The 16,615-nt window shown below is 36.8% G+C and overlaps 6 protein-coding genes across 6 annotated transcripts; 3 read left to right on the top strand and 3 right to left on the bottom strand.

The window, feature by feature from the left end:
- Positions 1-836: 836 nt before the first annotated feature.
- On the top strand, positions 837-1,618 carry GCK72_012167 (uncharacterized protein; the record flags this gene model as incomplete). Its single annotated transcript, XM_053728889.1, has 4 exons — positions 837-873; positions 922-1,055; positions 1,103-1,362; positions 1,408-1,618. 4 exons carry the CDS (start codon positions 837-839, stop codon positions 1,616-1,618), a joined length of 642 nt encoding a protein of 213 aa, XP_053583661.1.
- A 1,283-nt stretch (positions 1,619-2,901) lies between these two features.
- GCK72_012166 (uncharacterized protein) lies at positions 2,902-3,632 on the top strand (the record flags this gene model as incomplete). Its single annotated transcript, XM_053728888.1, has 4 exons — positions 2,902-2,947; positions 2,996-3,129; positions 3,210-3,436; positions 3,482-3,632. The coding sequence occupies 4 exons, from the start codon at positions 2,902-2,904 to the stop codon at positions 3,630-3,632; spliced, it is 558 nt and encodes a 185-aa protein (XP_053583660.1).
- Positions 3,633-5,833: 2,201 nt separating this feature from the next.
- GCK72_012165 (uncharacterized protein) lies at positions 5,834-6,346 on the top strand (the record flags this gene model as incomplete). Its single annotated transcript, XM_053728887.1, has 2 exons — positions 5,834-5,972; positions 6,042-6,346. 2 exons carry the CDS (start codon positions 5,834-5,836, stop codon positions 6,344-6,346), a joined length of 444 nt encoding a protein of 147 aa, XP_053583659.1.
- Positions 6,347-7,819: 1,473 nt separating this feature from the next.
- GCK72_012164 (uncharacterized protein) lies at positions 7,820-9,901 on the bottom strand (the record flags this gene model as incomplete). Its single annotated transcript, XM_003090638.2, has 2 exons — positions 7,820-8,236; positions 9,599-9,901. The coding sequence occupies 2 exons, from the start codon at positions 9,899-9,901 to the stop codon at positions 7,820-7,822; spliced, it is 720 nt and encodes a 239-aa protein (XP_003090686.2).
- A 6-nt stretch (positions 9,902-9,907) lies between these two features.
- Positions 9,908-11,952, bottom strand: GCK72_012163 (uncharacterized protein; the record flags this gene model as incomplete). The annotated part of the gene is made up of 3 exons (XM_053728886.1): positions 9,908-9,982; positions 11,581-11,730; positions 11,779-11,952. 3 exons carry the CDS (start codon positions 11,950-11,952, stop codon positions 9,908-9,910), a joined length of 399 nt encoding a protein of 132 aa, XP_053583658.1.
- Positions 11,953-12,274: 322 nt separating this feature from the next.
- On the bottom strand, positions 12,275-15,356 carry GCK72_012162 (uncharacterized protein; the record flags this gene model as incomplete). Its single annotated transcript, XM_053728885.1, has 3 exons — positions 12,275-12,384; positions 13,279-13,456; positions 15,153-15,356. The coding sequence occupies 3 exons, from the start codon at positions 15,354-15,356 to the stop codon at positions 12,275-12,277; spliced, it is 492 nt and encodes a 163-aa protein (XP_053583657.1).
- Positions 15,357-16,615: the final 1,259 nt, after the last annotated feature.

Here is a 16,615-nt window from a genome sequence, read left to right as displayed (position 1 = left end):
GCAGTGTTTCGGAGAGTGATGTCATTAAAGGAGAACCCGGATCAAACTGTCCAAATGGAAAGGCGTCGAGTGGACTGTGCAAGTATTCGAAGTCAACTTTGCCATTTGTCTCCGTTCTCCTCATTGTCGTATCCTTCCTTTTCATCGAAAATCAATCGATCAGGCTTCCGTCCACATGAAACTGGTATCAAAAAGGGGAAGATGCGGAGAAAGTGCTGAGTTTTCAGAAAGATTCAGAAAGATTCTGAAAAAACGACACTTATGAGAAACGAAAAGTAATTCAACTACCGAGAGATAGAACATCCTATAATCTAAAATAGGATGCACCAAACTGTCAAAATCATGTCGTGAACTAGAGGAAGGAGATGAAACATGTTAGATTCGAGAAAAAACGAAGTTAGAACCCCTGGCAAATCATTTACCACCTGACGTGTAAAAAATCTGATAAATTAAATAGAATAAATTGAGTCAACGGTATTGGAGGGAGTACATGTCATGAATTTTGATAATTACACATCACCTTTTAAAATTATGCTAAAACTGACAAAACAAAGTTGGCATTGTGTCCTTAATTTTCCTCGATATTATTCAGCTTTATAATAGGAAACTATCCTATTTTCTCCTTTCCTATAAAAAACGTGTCCTTCAAAATTTTAAGAACAAAAAACTGAAAATAAATAGACCATTGGTCTCATTTATTGTAGCCACGTGAACTTGATGATAGATAAGATCTCGAGGGAAATGGGTATAAAAGAAAAAAGGAAAAGAGAATAAATCAGTTTGACCAAATTAGTCGACACTTTCTCTCTCCAATCAATCCTTGTCTTGCGATGAAGATGCAACTGCGCATCGTCCTTCTTCTTGCTCTCGGAGGTTTGTGGCTCTTCCCTCTCCTTTGGATGAAGATAAAAATTATTTCAGCTCAATGTGTGTACCCTGCTGCGATTGTGGTCAAACGTGCGACTGATTCCCAAAGAAATGAACTAGTGGCTGAAATTAACAACGTCCGTGCGCAAGCGGCGACTAAATTCAAGATCTCGAACATGAACGAATTGGTGAGTAGTTGAATGTGTCCATGGCAATCTAAAAATACTATTTCCAGAGTTATGACATGGATCTCGAGAAGAAAGCCCAGGCAATGAATTGCAATGCCCCACCTACTGGTTCTTTCATGGTCATTCCTATTCCGTCCCAAAAACTGGTAGAACAAATCAATGGTGCTTCACAAGAACAACAGGAAAAGATTGGCAAAGAATACGCTGAAAATGTAGGCAAAGCCATGTTCGGTCCAAAACAAACACGAATTGGATGTGGGGAGGTCAAATCGGATTGTCTTTCTGGTGGATGTTTGATTGGTCCTCAGTTAGTTATAATCCAATTGGACAACTCTAAATAATAACTTTCCAGAAGCAGTGTTTCGGAGAGTGATGCCATTGAAGGAGAACCCGGATCTAACTGTCCAAACGGAAAAACGTCGAATGGATTGTGTAAAGCGAAAGGAAATAATGTGAAACAACTCGGTGTTGATGCGGATCAAAAAACAGGAAGCAGCTCAACTGGATTTGTTTTCTCAACCGTCTCACTTATTATCTTCTTCGTATTTTACGTTCTTTTCTGAATAAATCTTGAAATGAAGTTTTTCACACAAAACCGTTTTCAATCAATAAAATCAGCGTTAATAATAATGTTTTCTTATTTTTCTTCATATTTTTTCATAAAAATTCTACTTTGAAGGCCAGCCAGTTTAGTCTAAAAAGTCGAAAAATAGTGATTTCTGTGGAAAACTAACGTAACCCGTAGATCAAATAGGGGTAGCAGTATTTTTGTATAATTATTTACTTTCTTTGGCACTCGTTTGATTATTTTTTCATATATATTTTTGACTGGAATATGGCGGCTCTAAATGCTCAGAAGCCGTCCTAATATGAAGGGTATTCAATTCGGGAGACAGTTTTGAAGTTTTTCTCGATGAAAAACGTTTGAAAATCGGTTTTTGAAGTAGAATGTTTGAGAGAATTAGTAAAAGCGAGTCTCTTGTTGTTACCAAGACATAACTCAATTACTTTGACCTAGTAGTTATAAGTACTAGCCTTTCAAATCATTATCCATTGCCTCAAATCTTTGTTCATTAGTGAAGCGCTGGATATCATAAGTTTGGCGATGGAGAAACTACTTTTTAATAAGAAGCTATAAGTATTGGTGTTGTTTTATGGTTTCACACCGATTTCGAATATTATAATTCTAAAACGTTTGAATCTTCTATTGATTCGAGAACAGACCATTCCTTCGTAAAAATAACATGGTCATGATTTCAACTGCTATCACTTATCTGTAACTTCAAAAGGTTTTTCAGAAATATCTAAGTGGCATAACAAGAGTCTACTAAACCATCCTCGAAAATATTCTACTTCAAAAACTGATTTTCAAACGTTTTTCATCGAGAAAAACCTCAAAACTGACCACCGAAGTGAATATCCTTCATATATGGACGGCTTCTGAGCATTTAGAGCCGCCTTATTCCAGTCAAAAATAATACTGCTACCTCAATTTGATCCACGGGTTACGGTAGTTTTACACAGAAATCCCTATTTTTCGACTTTTTAGCCTAAAGTGGCGCTTCAAGGTAGAATTTTTATGAAAAAATATGAAGAAAATAGGGTGGAGAGGGGGGGGGGGGGGTCTATCTTTATGACGCGCACTGTATTTCACGTGACCTTCTCTAGTAAGTAAATATTATTAAATGTGAATTAAATCACACGCTGAAAAGAGAGACCGTGCCCTGTATTCATTTTTTCTCGAGATAAGATCTCTCCGTGCTTATATAAGCTGGCGAAAACTCAATCAAAATCAGTTTAATCAAAAGATTAACACAGCTGAACAACTCCCAGTGCCTGTTGGACAATGAAGCTACCGATCCTCATTGGAATCCCTCTTCTGCTCCTATTCGGTTGGTAGAAGACTCACAATGGAGAGAAATAAGAAAGAATGATTTCAGCTCAAGTGGTGTACCCTGCTGCGATTGTGGTCAAACGTATGACGGATTCGGACAGAGACAAAATAGTGGCTGAAATTAACAACGTCCGTGCGCAAGTCGCAACTAATAAGAAGATCTCAAACATGCACGAAATAGTGAGTAGTTGAATGTGTTAATGGCAATCTAAAAATATCAATTCCCGAGTTGGGATACGGATCTCGAGAAAAAAGCCCAGGCAATGAATTGCAAAGCTCCACCGACTGGCTCTTTCATGGTCATTCCTATTCCGTCCCAAAAACTGGTAGAACAAATTAATGCTGCTTCACAAGAACAACAGGAAAAGATTGGCAAAGAATACGCTGAAAATGTAGGCAAAGCCATTCTCGGTCCAAAACAAACACGAATTGGATGTGGGGAGGTCAAATCGGATTGTCTTTCTGGTGGATGTTTGATTGGTCCTCAGTTAGTAACAATCAAATGGGACACCTCTAAATAATTACTTTCCAGAAGCAGTGTTTCGGAGAGTGACTTCACACAAGGAGAACCCGGATCTAACTGTCCAAATGGAAAGGCGTCGAGTGGATTGTGCAAGTATTCGACATCTACTCTATCATTTGCCTCCGTTCTCCTCATTGTCGTATCCTTCCTTTTCATCTGAACTCCGATTCTCTAAACTCTTGATTTCCATCCCCAAAAGTGATTGTCAAATAAATATTTTTTGGTTGTGAAGTCCTCGTTGTTTTTTGTATTCCTAACAAACAGGTAGTCAAAAATCAATCGAAAAGGGGTCCATCCAAAAAGGGGAAGAGGCGGAGAAAGTGCTGAGTTTTGAGAGAGATTCTGATAGAAAGACGACACTTATAGGAACGTAATGGCGACACTAGTTTTCTGAAAAAAAAATAATTGCAAAAGCACAATTAAGTTTTCTAACAAGCATTATATTTCAATGAGCCTTTTTATGTCATTTGAGTTAAAAACAGCTGATACCGTGAACCATTAGGATCTCAAAAATAGAGATCACATGATGGTTTCGGGAGGGGATACGGCTGCCGAGAAGAGTAGCATGGAAGAGCGTATTTCTTATCCGGAAGCCGGAAATCAGAATTTCATACAACACTGCTACTGAGAGATACAATATCCCACAAACTAAAATCGGATGCATCGAACTGTCAAAACCGTGTCGTGAAGGAGGAGATGAAATATATTAGCTGGGACCAGTGTGTGTCTTCGAAAGATTTTCGAAAGATTTTCCGTAAGATTTTTCGGAAAATTTTTCGAAAATTCTTCGAAAATTCTTCGAAAAATTTCTTTCGAAAAATTTTCGAAAAACCCTTCGAAAAATCTTTCGAAAAATTTTCGAAGAATTTTCGAAAAATTGAGGGGTGTTCGGAAATTTTGGGAAAAATCTGGAAACAGGGATTTTGGTTATGGATGAACAGTTTTCAGTTCCGGAGCACATTTGTATTATCGGACACGTTTTGCATCAATAAAATTTTAATTTGAGTCATTTTTAGTGAATAAACAAGTCAACTGGCAAGAAACTTATGCGAGGGCGGACACAAATGTGCTCCGGAACTCTAAAATGCCCATCCATGAGCGAAACTCTTGTTTCCAGATGTTTTCCGAAATTTTCAGAATATTCTAGAAACTTCCAGAAATTTCCAAAGATTTTTCGAAAATTCTTCGAAAAATTTTCGAAAAATCTCGAAAATTTTCAAAGAGTTTTCGAAAAATCTTTCGAAAATTTTTTCGAAAAATCTTTCGAAAAAATCCGGGAACCTACTACTCGAATTAAGCGAGGTGGATTGTGTAGAAGCACTCATTCACTAGGAAAGTCATTACCCCTTGACGTGTCGAATGCAAAAAACTGAATATATATTTGGAATCAGCGCTTTCTCAACTTTCCAACGATACAGCTCACGTCCCATATCCCCATACTGACTCCATGACCGTCCCAAGTCAGTCGTACATTTTACCAACTAGAAAACTCAATGTTGTCATGAATTATGAGTCAGGTGTTGCACCCAAGATAAAGGCGGCAACAGAAACGAATTCGAGCAGTACGGATGTCGCTACCAAAAGATTCATATTTGTCTTGTTTCTAAATGTTTTGATGCCAGAAAATTGTGAATAAACACTATTTTGTCCAATTTTTGTCTTACTTTGTTTTGATATGAGCAAGAGTTGCAAAAGCAAATCCCTCACGAGGGAGTCCTCTTTCAAAGGAGTCTAGAATTTGGCCCCTGTCACTTTCGAGTCCGTAGATTCCAAATCTGAAATAAATTCTGATAAATTCTTTTGTGAACCGAGTTATAAGTCGCCCAACTTTTCTTCTTTTCTTTCTTTCTTAAAGCCACTTTAGCAAGCCACAACTCACTTCGGACTGATTTTCGGACATGGCTCCTAAAGAGTTTTTTCTTTTCCCTGGCTTTCTGAATCGATTCATATCAAAAACCTGGAATTTTGAAATAGTGTTGTACCCCGTTGAACTGCAAGCGGCGCGGATAAAACTCCAACAAATGCGGAAAGAATATTAAAAAGATCGCTGATGAATTTTACTTGAAATTCAATGGCGCTAGTTAAAAAATCGGCTTACGATCCCCTGCCGCTTACTGGAACTTCATTTTTTTCAGCAGTGCTGTCCCATCTAAAAATACGTGGCGTGAAAATCAGTGAAGTTGAATAAACTCTCACCCTACTTTTTTCTGGAAATAAAAATCAAACAGATTCGTGAACTGCTCTCTTTCTTGAAAGGTCAAACACCCCATCTCATCCGTATAAAAGAAGAGAGAATCAGGGTAGAAAATCAGTTTGATCTACTGAGATAAATACAACCTAACAACTCAACAAGAGACTACTATGAAAGCCCTCGCTATTGGACTCCTTCTCCTCATATCCATCCATGATGTATCTTCTGAAGTCGTTCCGGTGAAAGACAAGGATAAAAGAAAAGTGATTTCCGACGTAAACGGATGGCGTTATGACGAAGCGAAAAGAAGTACTATAGGAAATATGAATAAATTGGTTGAGTTTCTCGATTGATTATGTCCTAATTCTAAAATTGCAGACATGGAGCCCCGACTTGGAGAAGGTAGTGGATTGAATTGTGAGACTGTGAAAGATGAATTGAAAGAACCCAACTCATATTACGCGTTCCCGGTCAAACAAAGAATCGAATTGGCTTCATACTTCCGTCCCGTGAGAGTAAATGCTTCAACTATTTGTAGTAATCGCTGCCTCACTCTCCTGAATCCAATCCAGACGAGCTTTGCGTGTGTTGGTTTGAGACCACCTGGCTGTGGTGATGTTGAAGCGATTTGTGCGATTGGACCGAATGGACATCTTAAAAAAGAAGGAAATGATATACCGTAAATACTGTATTATAACGGCACCTGTAATAGAACGGCACCTGTATTATAACGGCACCCCATCTATACTCCGAATTCATGATTATGATTATCAAGGTGTTTTTTCTTGGTTTTGATTAGAAGCAGCGTGATTAGTAACTTATTGATCAGCCGATAGAACTCCCAAAAAAGTTTTTCCGGTAAATTTTAATAAGTTTCTGAAACCACAAAATTTCTCTGGGAGCCGGTTGAAAAATATAACGGCATGCCGTTATAATACAGTATTTACGGTAAGTGGACAGCCTGGATCTCAGTGCCTGAAGGATAGAACTGCTGAGTCCGGATTGTGCAAGGTTGGAGGTGTTTCTTCAGAAGAAAAACCGTCGAGTGTCGCTACTAGCAATATGGATATTATTAGCATTTCGATCCTTCTCATTTCTATGCTCTTCCAATAAATCATATGAATAAACCGGAAAAAAGTGTGTGGTGCATTTTCGAAAATATTCTACACAAACAGTTCTCTGCCAAAAAATCTCAAAAACCGCTAGGAAAGCAATCGAAAAAGCACAGGGTCTAGGGTCGAGTAGTAAAATCGAACGCGCTCCACTAGACATTGGCGGCAAATTCAAATTTTAATTTTTGCAATTCGCTGTTTCACTGTGGCATTTTGATACGCAGCCTAATCGACCAGTTTTTGAGCCGATTTATGCCTGTTTTCCCGCATTTTTGGCCAGTTTTTCGACCGTCGCGGTTCTTTTCGAGATCAATTCTATTGAAAAAATATATAAAATTTTTAAATATAAAATTTATTTTGAATTTCGCGCTAAAATTTCAGCTGATTTCAGCGGAGCGCGTTTATTTTCACTACTCATACTGAGACCCTGTGAAAAAGCAGAGAAATTAAAAACCCTTATTCAAACACCCGCCATTTCGTTTTCTCGCGGCCGTGGCCTCCTGGCTGAGAAAACTCTTGCCGTGTACTCCTCTCGGACAAACAAGAATTAATTTTTTCATGTTTTTAGATGAAAATTGGTGGTTTCAGATGGAATTTCGTGGTTTTTTGATTGAGAATAATGTTTTAAACGGTGCTAAATCTCTTAAAACTATCAAAACATGCTGAAAATTCTGAAAAATGGAGATTCAAAGCCTAAAATCGAAATTCTGGCTTTATCATTTGATTTTTCGAATTTTTAGTGAAAAAATGGTGGTTTTGGCGGAAATATTATGATTTTTCAAGTGAAAATTGCTACAAAAAGCTTCAAAAACTCCTAAAAACCTGTTTTAGCTATGAAAAATGGTAGAAATTCGCAGTTTTCAGTTAAACAACATCGAAAAATCAGTTCTCATGTGAAAAATGTGAAAAATTCGCAGTTTTTCTGCAAAAAGGGTGTCCAGGCTTACTAATGACCACAAAAAGTAACAAATCAATCCTTTTATTCGCGTAAAAACCATAAATATGTAAAATATGTGAAAAAACCAGACAAAAAATCAAAAATAATTATGAAGTGCCCATGGGAATTGTGGTGAACGGGCTCATCGTGCGATTCGTCACATCTGAAGCCGTCGTCGACGGTGCCCCAATAATCGACGTATTCGGTGTCATTTTCGACGCGTTGGCGGCGAAAAACGACGAATTCAGAGTGGTCCGACGAGTTCTATCGAGACAAGAGTCGAAGAATCTGGCGAGTGTAATGGAATTGGCGGATCCTCGGATGATATTTTTCAGGGAGTCAATGTGAAGTCTATCGTAGCTCACTGGCCCTTTATGGGGCACTAAATCAGCTTTTGTTCCGACGATTAGCACGGGAATGTTGCAACTTTCAATGTCAACTTTCAGAGCGACGGCTGCCGGGTCTTTGGATGATTTCGGGGCTCGTGGCTTCCCGTCGAGCATTGTCAGCCATGTTGCGAGGTTCTGAAATTGAGAAATATAGTTTAACTGTCTCTCTTTTCGTGTACTCCTCTCGGACAAGTCGGGTTAACTTTTTTGGCGATTTTCATTAACTCGGCACAGTTCTTACAACTGCGCTCCACCGAAATGCGTTTGAAAAATGTCTCTTTTTCTCTGAGTCTCTCAATTTCGCACACTATTTTCATCGGTTTCGGTAGAGCGCGGTTGTAAGAAGCGTGCCGTGCTAATAGCCTATCTCTTTGCGTACTCCTCTCGGACAAGTCGGATTAATTTTTTTCGTCGATTTGTAAGTATTGCCAATTTCAGTGAAAACCGCAACTTTTTATCCCATTTTCTTAGAAGAAAACTAAAACTTTGCCGATTTTCGAGCTTCCTATCAGTATTTTCACCTATTTTTTTTTACAAAAATGCCAAATTTTTGACTTAAAAACACAATTTTCCAGAAATTTTCGGTGTTTTGAACATTTCTTGCATCTTTTCGATATTAATTTCTACTCAAAACCACTACATTTCATCCAAACACACCATTTTTTTACTAAAAACTCGAAAAATCACAATTCTCTGTTAAAAATTCAATTTTAGGCTCAAAAACGGACTTTATTTCAAATTTTCAGCTTCACTGACCATTTCCACAGCGTTTTTGACATCGTTTCAGTTGAAAAACCGGTAAATATCACTGAAAACTCAAAAAATAACCCAATAGTGTGGAAATTCTGATTTTTCCTTCAAAAATCATTTTTCTCAAATTTTGCATCATTTTTTAACATTTCTCATTGCTTCTGTCACCATTTTCAATTGAAAAATCACAAAATTTCATCAAAACAAACTATTTTTTCACAAAAAACTCGAAAATGTGTCAAAATTCTGATTTTTCCTTCAAAAACTCATTTTTCTCGAATTTTTCCGCAAGATTTTTTTGACCATTCTGTCAGCTTTAAGTTATTTTTAAAAGTTATTTTCAATCAAAAAATCTCGTAATTCCATTCAAAACCCCCATTTTTTCATTAGATACTCCAAAAATCACCCGACATATGAGAAATATCTGTTTTTCCACTAAAAAAATCATTTTTCATGAATTTTTCAGGATTTTAGACCATTCTGACAGCTTTTCCACAATATTTTCAATCAAAATACCTCGAAATTTCATTCAAAACCCCATTTTTAGCCTGGAAACCCGAAAAATAATTAATTCCCACTTGTCCGAGAGGAGTACACGCCAAGAGTTTTCGCTTGTTTTCTCGGCCAGGAGGCCACGGCCGCGAGGATTTAAAAAAATTTTTTGTCGGTTTTCGACGGTTTTGGACGAATTTTCCGGGGTTTCGCTCATTCTTTTGCGATTTTCAACCAATTTTCGCGATTTTCTACCTCCTCACTCCTCCGATTCGTCAAATCATGCACCAGAATCGCGCCAACCGCTCCTTCAAAGAATACTTGGGCGGCCTGTCGATGGGCGACCATTCCCCCAATATCCCATAACTCCAAGAGCTCGGATCTCTGTTCCGGTGTTCCCGCACGATATTCATGCCATGCCATTATAACTGTCGCTCCGATTGTCGAATCGAATGTTCGAGAGGGTTCGGCGGCGATACAATGGCAAAGAGACGTCTTTCCGACGCATGAATCGCCGAGAACCAGAATTTTAGTGGACGTTTCGTCGAGGGAAGACATCGGGAGTTATGGACGACGGATTTCAAGGCAGAGAGAGCACGAGGAGCACTCGAAGATCCCGACGTCGATTATTTGATCTACCTGGAAAAAATGACTGGGAAATTGGGCTATTTTTATGAGAAAATCAGGAAAATTAGGATTTTTTTGTTGTTTTTTCGGGAAAATCTAATTTCAAAGATTTACTTTGAGATGAAGAAAGGAATTTTTCAGCTAAAAGTAGTATTTTCGCTCATTTTTCGATTTTCAGCATGAATTTTCAACCGTTTTTTGCGATTTTTATACCAAAAACCGCAAAAATGGAGTGTTCGATGGAGCGAAGTTGCAAGCTATCGTTTAGCATAAAAATTGTGAAAATTAGGGGGGTACTCGATTTTAGAACTCGGAAAAATAGAACTGCGACAAAATAAAACTGTAACAATATATAACTGACTAAAATAGAACTGCTACAAAGTGGAACTGAACACAATAGAACTGTTACAAAATAGCTTATCTAATATAATTTTATATAGTTTTTTGTTGACTATTAAATAGACAAAGACTTTATCTAAATAAAATAAGTGTTTTTACTGGACTTTTCTCCTCGAAAACTGGTTATAATTCTTCTAAAAAGTCACGAATGCAAACGCGCTCCATTCCAACTAGAGTTCTATTTTGTAGCAGTTCTATTTTGTAGCAGTTCCATTTCCTTCAGTTCTATTTCGTCGCAGTTCCATTTTGTTCAGTTTTATTTTTGTCAGTTCTATATTGTTACAGTTTTATTTTGTCGCAGTTCTATCTTTCCGAGTTCTAAAATCGAGTACCCCCAAAATTAGTCGAAAATCCGCAAAACTAATCGGATTTTTCAAAATTTTTGCCTTTTTTCAATGAATGTTTGCATTTTTACGAATTTTCAGCTGATTTTTGATATTCCAATTATAGAGAATTTCAATAAGCCATTCTTTTTATGAAAAATCGAATCGAACGGTCGATTTTTGCTATTTTTCAAGCAAAAATGCATTTTTAAATTTAAATTTCTGAAAATCGATAAATTTTTATCAATTTTTACCAAATTTTTATCAATTTTCACCTATAACATACAGAGAATTTCAAGAGCTATCTTTTGGTATAAAAATTTTAAAAATCTGTCAAAAATTCGCTAAAAAATGACATTTCTCACCATTTTTTTTTGCGTTTTTTACTATTTCCGACGAAATTTTCTTATTTTTAGCTCTTTTTTGGTCGAATTTTCACTGAATAACTGATATTTTCAGTCAAAAACTCTTTTTTTCGATTTTTGCAATTTTTCAGTGAATTTTCAATTAATTTTTATCATCTTTACACGAAAAGATAGCTTTTCGAATTGCCTGAAATTTCGCTTCATAAAAATTGCGAAAAACGAAAAAAAAAAGAAGAAAATGTACGCTGAAACTCAAAAAATAAGCAAAAATATCATTTTTGGCTGAAAAATCCCCTTTTTTGTCGAAAAATTGACAGTTTTCTCATTTTTTTAGTGTAAAAATCGGAAAAACTGACGATTTCGCTGAAAAATCGGGGTTTTAAGCAAAATTTTCTCAATTTTCGTCATTTTTCAGACATTTTTGGTATAAAAGTTGCGAAAAATTATCAATTTTCACAGAAAAATCACATTTTTCCGGAATTTCCGCTCAATTTTCGCCATTTTCTCATTAGAGCGCACTTACCTCCTCCTGTGTCAAATTAAACTCCGCCCCACAGCGACAGTACTCTTCAATCTCTTGATTTCTCTCTAATTCAATCGTTTCTCCAATCGTTCCCTGCGTCTCTCTTAGTCTCTGCTCACGGAGCCAACTATCGTAGATCACTCGGTTACTCTGCAAGTGTGCTCTATTGAACTACTAGTGTCAATGGAGCGCGTTTACCTTCACTTGCTCCCAAATTTGACCTACAGCTTTCAGGAGTTCTGTCGCTGATGATGATTTATTTTGGGGATTTTTATCCGGATGCTCGGCGCGCAAAAATCGAAAATACGCTTTTTTGACGTCGTCAAAATTTGCGGTCTCCTCGATTTCTATGATGTCGTAGAAGCTTTTCATGCAAAAAAAGCTGAAAAATGGGTTAAAAATCTCCTAAAAAGTGGGAAAAACCAAGAAAAATGGTTAAAAATAGGTAAAAATAGATGAAAAATACATTTTTTCGGTGAAAAATCAATAAAAAATGACTGAAAATCGATTTTTTAAAGGGAGATCGCATGAAAATTGTTATAGTATTCGTTTAAAGACAAAGAATTCGAATTAAAACTACACGTAAAGCGGGTGAAAAAACAAGAAAAAAGTTTCAAAAAACAGATGAAATTATATACAAAATGACAGAAATTTTACTCAAAATTTTTAAAAAATTTTTTGAAAATTTAAAATTTCAATCGGGTTGAGAGATATCGCCATGCCAATGGTATCCGTATTCATTCTTGTATTGAGCCATTGCTCGTTGAATTGCTGCTGATGAGGAGGCGATTTGTTCGATTGGATCTGGAAAAATTGAGATTTTCAGAGGAAAAATGGATTTTTTAAATGAAAAAATCTGTTTTTTTGACGAAACATCGATTTATAGTGCTGAAAATGGAATTTTTTCAGCAAAAATTGAAAGTTTTTGAGATTTTTTAATGAAAAAATGGGGATTCACAGTAGAAAAATGTACATTTTTGACGAAAAATTGATGAATAGTGTTGAAAATGAGATTTTTCAATGAAATATAGACATTCTCCACAAAAAATTGCGTTTTTTGAGTTGTTTTAAATGAAAAAATATAACGTTTTAGAGCTGAAAATGTGAAAAATCTAATTTTTATGATGAAAAATGGGATTTTTCTATCGAAAATTCGCATTTTTGGATATTTTAATGAAAAAATTAGGGTTTCACAGTGGAAAATTGCATTTTTAGGTCTGAAAATGGAATTTTTCGCTCATTTTTCGATTTTCAATGAATTTTTAACCGTTTTTCGCCATTTTTAAACCAAAATTGGCAAAATTGAGATTGCAATAGAGCGAGGTTGCAGAGGATTCCAAGAGCTATCTTTTGGTATTAAAACGAAGAAAATTGGTTGAAAATTTGAAAATTCACTGAAAAAATGACGAAAAATCGAGAAGAATGCGTTTTTGGCTGAAAAAAAATCAGTTTTTCAGTGAAAATTTAAACAAAAAAATATCTTGAGTTTCTCCATGATTGGAATATCGAAAATTCTGTAAAATGATACAGATACTCGCTGAAAATTTGAAATTTTAGGTTAAAATCGGATATTTTGAGTTGAAAATGGCCGTTTTCTGTTCAAAAATCGGGATTTTTTGGCAAAAAAATAGAGTTTTTACTTGAAAATATCTGGAAAAATCCGCATTTTCAGCTCAAAAGTTCTCCCAAATCACTAACTCTGCCCGTCTTGTCCACTCTGACTTCCTTGTGAACTCGTCTGTGATCCACCGCTTCCACGTGTCTTCTCTTCAACTCTCGGTCTCGGAGGATTCGGATTCCTCACCATCACATCCGCCTCGTCACGTTCTTCATTCTCATCGGCTATCACCGCCTGACGCTCTTCACCGTTTTCTTGCTGAAAAATTGAGCATTTTTGGGGGATTTTAGGGGGTAAAAATGAAATTTCAAACGGTGTAAATTTAAAAAATCGGATTTTTAGGGCTGAAAATGGGATATTATGAGTAGGAAATAAAAATTTATATTGGAAAAATCCGGATTTTTTGGAAAAATATATAATTTTTTGAGGAGAAAACAAAGATTTACTTGAAAAAATTTGAAAAATCCACGGTTTTAAGGGATAAAAGTTAAACTTTTCAAAATCGGAAAACAGATTCAGAATCCTCACGTCTTCGGCTTTCCAATCATCAAAAATTCAGGACATTCGGACATCTGGGACATATAGACAGACAGTATTTAAGTGGGAGAGCTTAGCGAGTGTCTGTCTGTGTGTCCCAGATGTCCGAATGTCCTGAATTTGATATGAATGAAAAGCTGAAGACGTGAGGATTCTGAATCCGGGTTCAGATTGTGAATAATGTAGAAGTTAATGTGAAACGGCGATCTGGAAATTCATTAGAAAAATTTTTCGGCCACCACAGACCATTTTGAGCATTTTTCAGGCTGAAAATGCGAAAATTCAATTTTCAGCTTGAAAATTTAAAATGTGGCCGAACTTTTTATGTTGGATTTTAGGCCTGCGATTCTTAACTCTTCTTTTGTAAATTAGAGTGAAAGCCTACGGTGGCCTAGAATCCCAATGGAAGAAAGTTCGGCCACCACTAACCATTTTGAGAATTTTCTAGACTGAAAATCAGAGTTTTTGAGATTTTTTCCAGAATTTTCGAGGTTTTCGCTCGTAACTTGCTTCAAAATCATTATTTCAAAAAGAAAAATTATACCAAAATGTAGATCTCAGCGTGTTTTTCCTATAACGAGCCACCAGAGCTTATCCTCATGGTCCGGAGTAGATAAAACTCGCTAAGATCCTCAAGTTACGAGTCAAAACATCGCAAATTCTGTAAAAATCTCAAAAATACGGATTTTCAGCCTGAAAAAAGGAAAGTGTGGAAAATGATCAGTGATGGCCAAACTTGGAATTTTCGGTCACCACATTCTTTCCCTCTAATTTCCAATTAAAGAGTTGAGATTCGCTGGCCTAGGAACCAAACAGAAAAAGTTCGACCAGCATTTTACATTTTTCAGACTGAAAATTGAATTTTCAGCCAGAAAAATTCTTTAAAATGCGGGGTTTCAAACAGAAAAATGTAAAAAGCTCAAAATAGTCAGTGCTGGCCGAACTTTCTTCTAATGGGTTTCTAGGACACCGCTTGCGATACTTAGTAACCAAGGGTAGCAAAAATTGCGGAAATTCTCAGAAATCGCAAATTTCCGACGGAAAAAGTTACAAAAAGTCGGAAATTGGTGGGAAAAGTGCCGGGAATTTCGGAATTTTCATACTTGCAACGGGCCGGGCCGGGCCGATTTGAGAATTTTCACCGGCCCGGGTCACAGTACAAAAATTTGAAAATTTGAATTTTTTTGAAAATTTTTTGATTTTTTCGCAAAAAAGTCGAATTTTCGACTATGTTTTTACATATCGATAAAACTCAAGTGTACATAGGATTTTTGACTATTTTTGATGAAAATTTTAAATAATTTCGAAAAATTTTGTGAAAAAATTGTGCTCATTTTTTGACTCCGGGCCGATATTTTGCAAGTATGGGAATTTTCAGTTTCCCGAGGCGGATTTTCCATTCAAAATCTCGCTTTACCTCATTTTCAGCTCGATTCCTTCCGCCAACTCTATAGCTGACATTCGCATATGTCCTTAGTGAGGGACATTTATCCAAAAGGAATGGACACAGAGGTTTCCGTAGTCCAAACCACCAGATATTCGTCTGCGGTGTCGATGAGGGACCTCCGAATCCTGCTGACATAATGACCATGAAGAAAAACGACATTTGTAATGGAGCCATTGCGAGCTGGAAGAAATTGTCTTAAAATAGGCCACGCCCTCTTTTTGCAAGTTCAAAATCTCCAAAAACGCGTCCAAGGTGCGCCAGACACTCGAAAAACTGAAAAAATCGCGTCACACAACGCGAAAAACTCACTTTTAAGCGATTTTAATCAGAATAACGCGCCAAAGACGCCCCAGTCACGCTCAGAACGCGCGTCCCAGGTGGGCCAGTCTCGGAAAATCCACATTTTAGGGCACTTTTTTAAACTGAAAAACGCGCCAAAGACACCCCAGCCCTTCAAGTAGACTCACTGTGTAACTTAGTTCTGACGGCGTGCCCTTTTCCGCAAAACTCATTGAATCAAGCTTCCCGGTGAGGAGAACCAAAGAGACCAGTGCTGGAATCACCTGAAAATTTCACAAAATTTTCAGATTTTCAGTCATTTTCAGCGATTTTCGGACATACAAAAAACGTATGGAGGACTGCTGAATAGACGTGTTGTCGACGGTGTGCTGGAATGAAGTGACGGGAACGAATGAGGACAACGGAGAGAACGAGAGCGTAGAGAACACCGACGGCCGCCAGAGAGAGGACAACCCATAGGGGGATGAACACTACGGCCCATGTCCAATCGACCTGGAAATGTGAGAATTTGGGTTATTTTAGGTCTGAATTTAGGGATTTTATGTCATTTTTTGGGCTAAAACCCTCAGATTTTATGTGATTTATAATCAAAAATTCGAGATATTCAACAATTTTTGTTAAAAATTAACTTTAGCAGGAATTTTCACCAATTTTCAGAGGTTTTGATAGACTTTTTCAAAGTTTGAAAAAGGACTGAAGTTTAAATTTCAGATTGCGATAATTCAGGAAATTCTAAGAAACTTTCATCATTGGAGGAGCCTTGGTATCAAATATATTGAAGAATCGCCATAAAACATCTGAAAAGTTCCTGAAAATGCTGAGTTTTTCGTGTATTTCTGAGTATTTACACTTAAAATATCGAAAAAATACTCATTTTCAGACAAAAAAATCCCAAATTTTGACCTGAAATGATCTGAAAAGGGTAGAATCATGTTTTCATTGTAGATTCCAATATCATATGCTAAAAATCGCTCCAAACGCTACGATTCCCGTTCTCCTTACTCAAAAAGTGCCTTCGTGGAAGAGTTTTCCAGCGCGACCGTGTACTCCTCTCGGACAAGATTTCCGTAAAATTCCTCGTTTTCTCACTTTTTCCAAAAAATTTCGTAGTTTTTTTGCGATATAAATTGAAA

The sequence above is a fragment of the Caenorhabditis remanei genome, chromosome IV, assembly GCF_010183535.1.
Source record: "Caenorhabditis remanei strain PX506 chromosome IV, whole genome shotgun sequence".
Taxonomy (NCBI): domain Eukaryota; kingdom Metazoa; phylum Nematoda; class Chromadorea; order Rhabditida; family Rhabditidae; genus Caenorhabditis; species Caenorhabditis remanei.
The sequence above is the reverse complement of the archived record's forward strand: the minus strand, read 5'-3'. Positions and strand labels throughout refer to the sequence as shown.